Source organism: Pan troglodytes, chromosome 1 (genome assembly GCF_028858775.2).
Source record: "Pan troglodytes isolate AG18354 chromosome 1, NHGRI_mPanTro3-v2.0_pri, whole genome shotgun sequence".
NCBI lineage: Eukaryota > Metazoa > Chordata > Mammalia > Primates > Hominidae > Pan > Pan troglodytes.
The window spans coordinates 86,740,677-86,750,076 of NC_072398.2; the positions used below are offsets into that span (position 1 = coordinate 86,740,677).

The 9,400-nt window shown below is 48.9% G+C and overlaps 2 protein-coding genes across 15 annotated transcripts in view; one reads left to right on the forward strand and one right to left on the reverse strand.

Moving 5' to 3' along the window:
* Positions 1–9,400, reverse strand: part of NOS1AP (nitric oxide synthase 1 adaptor protein) — a 312,797-nt gene that overhangs the window by 5,135 nt on the left and 298,262 nt on the right. The window contains exon 1 of one of the 12 annotated variants that reach the window (XM_016931124.4): positions 4,693–4,772. The exons of 10 other annotated variants lie outside the window; for them this stretch is intronic. In XM_016931124.4, the coding sequence (XP_016786613.1) occupies positions 4,693–4,723 (31 nt within the window). In that variant the 5' untranslated portion in view covers positions 4,724–4,772. Of the gene's footprint in view, positions 1–2,626; positions 4,642–4,692; positions 4,773–9,400 lie in introns of those variants that run through there. One more of the 12 variants, XM_016931119.4, reaches the window with a different exon arrangement.
* Positions 4,770–7,648, forward strand: SPATA46 (spermatogenesis associated 46). Of its 3 annotated transcripts, none has more exons than XM_009436698.5 (3): positions 4,770–4,970; positions 6,258–6,371; positions 6,992–7,648. In XM_009436698.5, the coding sequence occupies exons 1-3, from the start codon at positions 4,868–4,870 to the stop codon at positions 7,615–7,617; spliced, it is 843 nt and encodes a 280-aa protein (XP_009434973.1). In that variant the 5' UTR covers positions 4,770–4,867; the 3' UTR covers positions 7,618–7,648. The 3 variants fall into 3 exon arrangements, with proteins under 3 accessions (XP_009434973.1, XP_009434989.1, XP_001174245.1); XM_001174245.7 differs by having other exon boundaries at positions 4,773–4,970; positions 7,049–7,648; XM_009436714.5 differs by lacking the exon at positions 6,258–6,371 and having other exon boundaries at positions 4,771–4,970; positions 7,049–7,648.

Sequence of the window (9,400 nt, forward strand, 5' to 3'; positions counted from 1 at the left end):
TGCTAGCCATAAAAAAATAAAGTTGTTCCTGTAAACCTGCCTCCTTGACTCATGGGCTTGGCCCCTTTACCTTGGAGTCACCACGCCCTTTGGAGTAAAGAAAAAATGAGGATGAAGCAATGAAACATGACATTTTTACATCACCGTAAGCACGTGCTGAGCTCTCAGTGGGTTGGAAGCTGGTGGAGGGATGGCATGGATGAGGCTTGGTGTTAGAAGCTCCCCACTGAAGGCCATGAGTATAGCACATATTCTCCACAAAAAATGGGGCAGCAGCTCCTCAGGTCTACAGAGGTGGGACTTGAGCGAGTGGGCCAGCTCTTGCGGAGGTGCTAAGTGGTGGTTCAGAATCAGTTTGTACCAAATGGATAGGTACTCGGTGCCAGTGAAGCACGAGGATCCCAACGAACATCAGCTTACTTAATCCTTACAACCACCTAGGGAGGTGGTACATGGAAGGATATCTACCTACAGATGAAGCCTGCAGGACTCTGCGTAATGTAGTGCCGTGCCTGAGGTCACACAGCTAAATACCAGCAGGGCTGGAGCTAGAACTCAGGCCTTCTAACCCACAGCTCAGGGCTCTGTCCACAACTTTGCCCTGCTATAGATCATGGAACAGCTGCCTATATATGCCTGGTACATGGTCCTTCTTGTAGGGATCCTCTTTGGCTTGAAAAATTAACTCAAAGAGCTGGGTATAAACCCATTAGGTTGTAAAGATTTGCAAGGCAGAGGCCATGCCTCATTCATCTTTGTATCTTCAACACCTAGCCTGGGTTTGGTACATAGCTGTGCTCAATACAGATCTTGAATCGCCAAAACCCATTTTGTAGATAGAAAATTGTGGTGGCCAAGGTGGTAGCTTAAAGGTTTGTTATTGAAATGACTGGAGCTCCAGGCTCTAAGCCATGCTGTCCACACACTCACACTTGGCCATCCTCTCCCTATCTGGAAATCCAGCTCGGTCATCAGGCAGCCAGACCCACTCTGAGGCCTTGGAATCTGGGTCAAGGTTTCTGTCTACACCAACTACCCCAGATATGTTGTCAGTCTGAGGAAAGGAGATGGCTCGATCATTTGATGACTAGGCTCCTTTCCTTGTGAACACCTCTGCTAAGTGTCTATTTTCACTGAGCCTCTTCTAAGAGTAACTGGGGTTAGGGTGTACTTTTTCTTCTGCTGAATTTTTGTGTAAAGCAGTTCTTTCTGCCCTGCACTGCTGTATCCTGGGCCAGTGAAAACCTTTCTTGTGGTTTCAGTGGTGCTATCCTTTCTAGGCCAACTACCTAGGTATGCCATATTCTAAGGGCCTTTGGGTGGCAGGGAGGAAAACCTGTGGGAAGTGAAGTGGAGACTACTCTCTGCGGATGAGCCCTGTGCCCTGCACCACTGCAGGGTGAGGACCTGCCAGGGAACAGCATGACAGCATCTCTGGGACACAGGGCCCGAGCTGGCTGGGCTCCGGATAGACCCACCACACCAGCAGAAGCTTCCAGCCCGCTCCACAGCAAGCAGGGTCATCAACTCCTGATGATTCTCCTAAGTGTGTATCTTGCCACATCATCCACTTTGGCACAATTTGCCTCTCAGGTCCCACATCCTTCTTATTTTCTTTAATCACGTCATCCGCAAACTAGCAAAGAAGATTTGGAAACCAAACCATTTAACTATTTCCCCCCAAAACCAGAAAGTAAATAGACAACAATGAAACTGTACGAAATGCCTGGGGAAGGCAAATTGCCACCACTTCCCAAATCAGACATTTCCCTGGTGGTCTCCTTATTGGTTTAAAGTGACTTTTCAGAGCAGACATACTCGTTTTTAAAAAGGCAAGCACCAAAAACACCTGTCAAGGTGATTAGTAAATTATAAGCTATTATTATTTTTAAAACACTCTTTGTAATAAACAGAACTCTGGATTATGCACCATTTTGGATTTCCTGTATTTTTTGCTCTCTACCCTTCATAACATAGTCTATAATGCACTGAATTCTTAAGTAATGTAAAGATAGCCTACCATGCACTCCCTTTACCCTTGTCTAAGTCTTTCCAGTAAATACACCTTGTCTTAAAATGGTAAGGTCCTTGAGGGCCATAGCGCCTGAAGTGTTTATCTTCTACAATGCCCAGCTTGGGGTCTTGCACGATAGTAGGCATTTAATAAGTTTGTTTAATTGAATTTGACTTTTATATGAATTCTTAAAAATTGCATGATGGACTGACATTGTAGGGAAACTGCTCACAAGTCTTTCTCCACTTATAAAAACCACTCAAAACTCCCTCTATGGGAGTGGTCTTCAGGGGCTCTTGAGGTCAGACCCGGAGAACTGCCCTTCTATTCAAAGTGAAAGTGGGGCTCTGGCTGAGGGTCCCTTTATCCCTATGTCTGAGGACGTGCAATGGGTCCCTTTCTTGATGATGACGCTAATGACCCCCACACATTATCTCTCTTGCTTCAGGACTAGAGGCTTGATGGTTCAGAAAATAATGGCAATGGAGGACAGAGAGATGACTGGACCCCAGCCAGGTGGCCCTCCCAACGGTACCCCCCAACATGCACACACCCAAGCAGAGGAGGGCATCTGGGGATGTAAGCCATCCACAAAAAAACAGGATATCTTACCTGTCCGAGAAAGGGGCTCGGAAAGCAGGTGGGAAACAAACAAAAGAAAGACACATTTTACGTAGTGACCAGTCACTTTGAGAGTGTCACCTCCTGCCTGGGCCACCAGCACCAGCATACCTCGGGAGGACACAGCACACAAGACAGGGGACCTGCTACAAGGAGTGGTGTGCACCCTGGAACCGCCAGGCTCCCACAAACTTTTCAGTGACTAAACCAAAACCAGGTCGCATTTTAAAAACTCTACACAGGCACTGAGAGATTCTGCCTCCCATATTTCCCCCCAGTATTTTAAGCTCCCTTTACTTTAAGTCTGAGGTTGCAGTGGGAGAGTCTGAAGTTGGCAGTCGGAGAAATGTGATGGGTCAAGACAGAATGCAATTCCAAGTCCTCGGGGTCCTGTGTGCATCACTCACAAGTATGCTACTGTCCACATGTCAATCACTGGGTTTTAGCCAGGAAGATGTTCATCCACTCCAGTTTAGAGTCTAAACTAATAACATGGGTAAACCAAGTAGCAGAGAGGTTTGCCCAATATCACACAGGTAGCTCATGGCGGAGCAGGGTTAGAAGTCACATAAGCTGATGCCCAGACTCACGAGCTTTCTCTACACCATAATGGACCAAATGAAATTGCTGATACTCCCCAAACTGCCAAAGTATGTGGCTTCAATTTACTTTCCAATACATGCTAATGTTCCAAACCAGGCTATCTGGGAGGAACACGAGGGGAATCATGTTCTCCCATTGTCCTTCGAATGTCTCAGTACTGTGAATAAATACACACAGGAAGACAACTCTGGGCTCTCACGTGCAGAAGCTAACTCACACCTCACTCACACATGCTCGACAGCACTGCAAAACAAGCCCATCACTATTTCCAGAGCGGCCATAGCTCCCCATGCAGCATAAACATACCTGCCATCTAGATCTGCAGCCCTGCTCTGTATCTAGTTGACATGTTGTGATAATCTAGAAAGGGGTGTCTTCAGCTTATCTTCCAAGTGTCACAATCATCTTTCACCTTATTCCACACCTCGTTAGTGCACAAGGTTGTTATAGGACAAGCGAAACGAAGAGGCAACCTTGCCTCTCTGGAGTCCCAGAGTCTCCCCATCAAACTGACTTAAGCAATGAGCAAAATAGTATTGAGTAAGCCACCCATTTGTGCTTTAGTCACTTGCTAAAAAGAGCACCAACCACTGAAAACAATATTTGGCCCCTATTCTTAGGAAATACACATTGAAGTACTTAGGTATAAAAGGACATAGTGTTTATAACTTACCTTCAAATAGTTCACAGAAAAAATTAAGTATATACACATACACATGGGGCAGGGGGCAGGAGGAAGGGGACGGATACAGCAAATGGGGTAAAATGTTAATAGGAAAATCTGGATACAGGGCATAAGGGTGTTCTTTGTATTGATTTTATTTTTTGCAGCTTTTAAGATGGAGTCTTGCTCTGTCACCCAGGCTGCAGTGCAGTGGCGCTATCTCAGCTCACTGCAGCCTCTGTCTCCCAGGTTCAAGCAACTCTCCTGCTTCAGCCTCCCAAGTAGCTGGGATTACAGGCACCCACCACCACGCATGGCTAAATTTTATATTTTGAATAGAGATGGGGTTTCACCATGTTTGTCTGGCTGGTCTTGAACTCCTGACCTCAAATGATCCACCCGCCTTGGCCTCCCAAAGTGCTGGGATTATAGGCCTGAGCCACTGCACCCAGCCTAATTTCTGCAACTTTTACAAATTTGAATTTCCAAAGAAAATGTGAAAAATATATACACCTCAAAAAACAAACTAAAACAAAACAATAAAAATATTTGCTGACAGAGATTAGGCTGATAAAGGAGAAGAAAAGGAAGGAGATTATTCAGACAGGACAGAGGTTTCCAGGGCTGGAGGGCTGGGGGTAGACAGTGTCAACACAGAAAACTGATGATAACAAAGATAAAAGGGGACAAATAGACAGCATCACTATAGTATCTCTACTACATTCTTCTCTCTGGGTATTGTCAATCAGGGCCTGCCACTGGGCAATGGCAAGTCAAATACAATCTTTACACATTTTAATCTTGCTTGCAGTAGACTCCATTCATCTTCCAAAGGGTAACCTAGTTGGTAGTGGAATCATGTGCCTTGTGACATCAACTGTGCTCAGAATGTTTATCCTCTGGACAAACCAGCCAGCCTCTCCAGAGCAGGCGTGTGATCTCTGTACCCCGGCAGTGGTCAGAATATGGAGAACTTCTCACTCCTCAGCATCTCTGGACCTCCAATCTCTTCCTCCGCCCTGAGTGCTTTTCCCGACATTATGTTCTCTCGTGCCACCAGCCTGCCAGGTAAACTTTGGTGCCACTAGGGCCACAAAGATGTGGTTTTTTTTGAAGCTTTTAATTGAGTACCCTACCAGATCATGTTACAGGACCACGATTTAGTGAGAAAGTCAAATTACGCATGGGGAGAAAATAATTTTTCAAAATGCTGCATTTGTGGTAAGTAGTTACTGCTGTGTATTGATTTTTCGTAAGGGAAGAAAGGGGAAAACTTTTTTTTTTTTTTTTTTGAGACAGAGTTTCACTCCTGTCACTCAGGCTGGAGTGCAATGATGTGATCTCGGCTCACTGCAACCTCCGCCTCCTGGGTTCAAGTGATTCTCCTGCCTCAGTCTCCATTTATCATCAAGTTTTTCCCCCTAGATTGTGCATGAAATCTCAAGGTGGCAGTATGTCTACATAGAGTAGAAACTAGTTTTAGCTCTGTTTTGACAAGTTTGGAGAGGATTTGGAGTTAGCCAAATCAGAGAAGCCTAAGCAGCAGCGTAAACTGATGAGCACATCATGGAATAAAGTTGGACACCCTGAGGACTCCCTGTTCAAAATACGGTCCTTAAACTTGCAACATCTGCATCGTCTGGGAGCTTGTTAGAAATGCAGAATCTCAGGTTCCCACCCCAGACCCACTGAATCAGCATCTGTGTTATTAACAAGATCCCTAGGGGATCCCTATGCACAGTAAAATGGAGAAGTACTGCTCAGTGGAGTAGGCCTCCTAAGCATCCATTTGTCTACATATATGACATTTATAAATTTGTCCCCCAAACTGAACACAGCTGCTATTCTGGGATTTGAGGCAGGTCAGCTTTTTGTCCAAGTGTTAGCACTCCAGGGTGTGCCGTGCAGTGATGGCCCACGGGAACCCTGACTCTGGGTATGAGATGTTTCAACTGGACAATCCTCAAAGCGGGCATGGAACATTGCTCTGCAGCCTGTGACTCTGGGTCCCAGGATGCTCAGGAGACTGGCAATGCGGAGTGAAGCCATCCGCGTGATGAGATGCAGGAGGGTTAGGTGAGGGGCAGGCCAGGCGGAGAGGTGTCATCTGGGCTACATCATAAATCCCACTTTCCAGAGGATCTTTCTGAGGCCTGAATGAAATGGCCCCATTCAGAATTCCCCAGGATGTCATCCAGAATAGCTCTGCCTGGCTGAGTTCGAGAGGTCACTGTTCTGTTTCAGCGTTGAGATGCCTTGAAGTACAGAGGTTGAGCCCCTAGGTATGCCTGGGGGAGTCCCAGAAAGTGGAATCCCAACCTTGCTCAGCTCACCAGTGTTTCTTCTATAACCCAGACATTGCAAAGACAGCAGTACCCACTGAGGCATCCAGCCCAGCTCAGGCCCTGCCACCCCAGTACCAAAGCATCATTGTCAGGCAAGGGATACAGAACACAGTGCTCTCACCAGGTGAGGACTTCTCTGACTCTGGGCGGGAATGTGTGAGAGGCTAAGGATGAAAAGGGGCTGCTTCCCTAAGGAAGCAGAGGTGTCTGGAAGCTGGACCCCCATGCGCGGTCTTGTCACCTGCAGCCTCCTATCTGGCCCTTCTTCCTTTGGTAGACACCCACAGGCCTGGGGCTCTCGCCTTGCCTCCCCTCTCCTGTCTCTGAAACTGGTGTGCAAGAGCAGTTTCTGGCTGAGTGGGCCGTGGAGGGATCAAGATGAGCAGTGAGGCTGAAAAAAGGGTTACAACCATGGGTGGCGAAAAGAGGGACTGTGGGAGGCCGCCGGTTTGGCTATCCGCTGGGTCACCTGCCTGTGTCTATCCTTAGAGGAGTCAGTGGACATGGTGTCTCTAGGAGGGGAAGGCCTTGACAAATACCAAGGCTTACCAACTAAAAGCAGCCAGCCTCTCCTGCCCCAAGATCCAACGGCCCTTTGTACCCCTAGAAAAAGAATGCAGTGAGAAGGAATGCCCTTGGCTGCTCTTACCACTGTCTTGCGTCTGCTCTCAGAACTGCAATCGTGGTGGGGTGGAGGTAACCGAGGTCATGCCTGATGTTTGCCTTCTTACCTTTCTGCTCCAGCATCCTTGGCTCCACTGCTCCCTGCCAGAGACTCAGACCTGGTCCTTTCCTTTGCAGACTGCAGCTTGGGGGACACCCAGCACGGAGGGAAGCTGAGGCGGAACTGCACTATCTACCGGCCCTGGTTCTCCCCCTACAGCTACTTCGTGTGTGCAGACAAAGAGAGCCAGCTGGAGGCCTATGACTTCCCAGAGGTGCAGCAGGATGAGGGCAAGTGGGACAACTGCCTTTCTGAGGACATGGCTGAGAACATCTGTTCGTCCTCTTCCTCCCCAGAGAACACTTGCCCTCGAGAAGCCACCAAGAAATCCAGGCATGGCCTGGACTCCATCACATCCCAGGACATCCTAATGGCTTCCAGGTGGCACCCAGCACAGCAGAATGGCTACAAGTGCGTGGCCTGCTGCCGCATGTACCCCACCCTGGACTTCCTCAAGAGCCACATCAAGAGGGGATTCAGGGAGGGCTTCAGCTGCAAGGTGTACTACCGCAAGCTCAAAGCCCTCTGGAGCAAGGAGCAGAAGGCCCGGCTGGGAGACAGGCTCTCCTCCGGCAGCTGCCAGGCCTTCAATAGTCCTGCTGAACACCTTAGGCAAATTGGCGGTGAAGCCTACTTATGTCTCTAGAGAGATGCCAATAAAGTTAGTCACAGCCTTCTGTCCAGTCTGAGGTCACCCCGCACAGCCTGCTGTCCTTCCCAGAACCCGGCTCTCATCCCCTTTGGCTAATGGTTGCCTAGCAACACCAGGCACACACCCTCCCCTTTCTCTCTTTTAAAAATAAAGACAATACTTGAAGTTTGGGAAAATCATCTAAGATAGAGGTTCTCAAAGGTGCCCAGCTGGCAGTACCAGCAACCCCTGGGAACTCTCAGGCCCTCCTCAGGCCTACTGAATCAGAAACTATGGGTCTGGGGCAGGCGGTCTATGTCCTAACCAGCCCTCCAGGTGACTCCGATGCAGCTCAGCTGTGAGAAGCACTGCTCTAGGATTCTGGCCTCTGCTTGGTCCCTATGTGGTCAGTCCTTGCCCCACCCTGGGAAGAAAGGGCTGGATGCCCTTTCCTATTTGCATGGGGAAGAATCTCTGCAGTTTTAAAGGCTTCTTTGATGGTAGATCTTCTGAGGGGGGAATGTGGAGGAAAATATGCCTCTGAGTATAAGGCAGGTAAGAGGCAGATGGGGCTGAGCTCACCCGGGACTGAGCTCACAGGCGCTACCATCATTCACTTAGAACAGCCATCCAGTGCTGGGGCAAAATAGAATCAGTTTTGACCCAGGAGACGTCTTTTCTTGGCTGCTTTGAGCCAGGTGAAAATAGGCAGGTAAACATGGGAACCTATTGCTTCCTGTTACCAAGTAATGTGTCCAGTGGGCAGCCCTGACTCTGCCTCCATTTCTGAGTGAACCTCCTGGTCCATCTGACCCAGAAAGATGGATAAGCATCAGGGATGCAGCAGAGACATCTATCTTGACTGTAATGTGTTTTTTAAAAAGCACCAAATGCTTGCTGGTCATCCTTTCAGGCCTCATTTACCTCTTGCTTTATCACCCTGATGACTCAGTAGCCCCTCCACTGCAGTGGGCACTGCCTTGCAGGGACCCTGGCACAAACCCCCGCCCTGGTTTTTGCCTCCCTCAGGGCTTGGCCAGCAGGTGGTGTGGAGGGTCCTCCCTCACCTCCCAAAGGCTTTTCCTCCAGAGTCTTATCTGTGGCTTAGCAGAGCTGCTCTGCTTATCAGTGTGCTGCTAAAATCTCATTTGTGGTCGTTCCCCACAGAGTGGGAGGGAGGCTGGGCTCGATCCCCATCGCATCATATGCTGTGAGACCACTGCGGCCCTGTGCCCTCGAGCCATGCTTCTCACCCCATTCTGTCCCCAACCCCACCCAGCCTGCATCCCAGAGTCCACTTGACTGCCAGGCTCCAGCTGGGCTGGGAGCCAGGACAAGGTCACAACCTATCCAGTCCAGTGTGCAGAGGTCTCCAGGCAGCCCTGACATCACTCCCAGGACCCTGTGCCCTGAAAGGGCAGATGAGTGGCTCTGGGCAATCTTTTTAATCCTCACTCTGAGCTACTGTTGTCTCTGTCCTTTGCCAACCCCATGCTCCCTTCTCTATGGCATCTGTACAACAGGCATAGAACATATCACGAGAAGGAAAACAAGCAGGCCAGGGACTGAGCCCAGGTGCCATGGCACGTGCCCATCCCGCCTGCCAGGTGCTCGTGGTTAGTGTCTTCTCCCTAAAGACAGGGCGTTTTCCACATTCCACATTTAACGTTGTATCAATGTAACCCCAGGAATTTTCTCAGTACAGAGCTAAGTTTTAGCAGAGCAGGAAAAAGCACCCAGCACTGTACTGAGCAGCACAGGTGCAGGCAGAAGGAAGCTCCCTAAAAGGGAAATTGTT

Bases quoted from the DNA above. Each gene is read 5' to 3' on its own strand.
- SPATA46 (XM_009436698.5), top strand. From the start codon at position 4,868: ATGGAGAACTTCTCACTCCTCAGCATCTCTGGACCTCCAATCTCTTCC. The intron at 4,971-6,257 runs GTAAACTTTGGT...TCTATAACCCAG, and splicing joins TCGTGCCACCAGCCTGCCAG to ACATTGCAAAGACAGCAGTA. The intron at 6,372-6,991 runs GTGAGGACTTCT...TTTCTGCTCCAG, and splicing joins GAACACAGTGCTCTCACCAG to CATCCTTGGCTCCACTGCTC.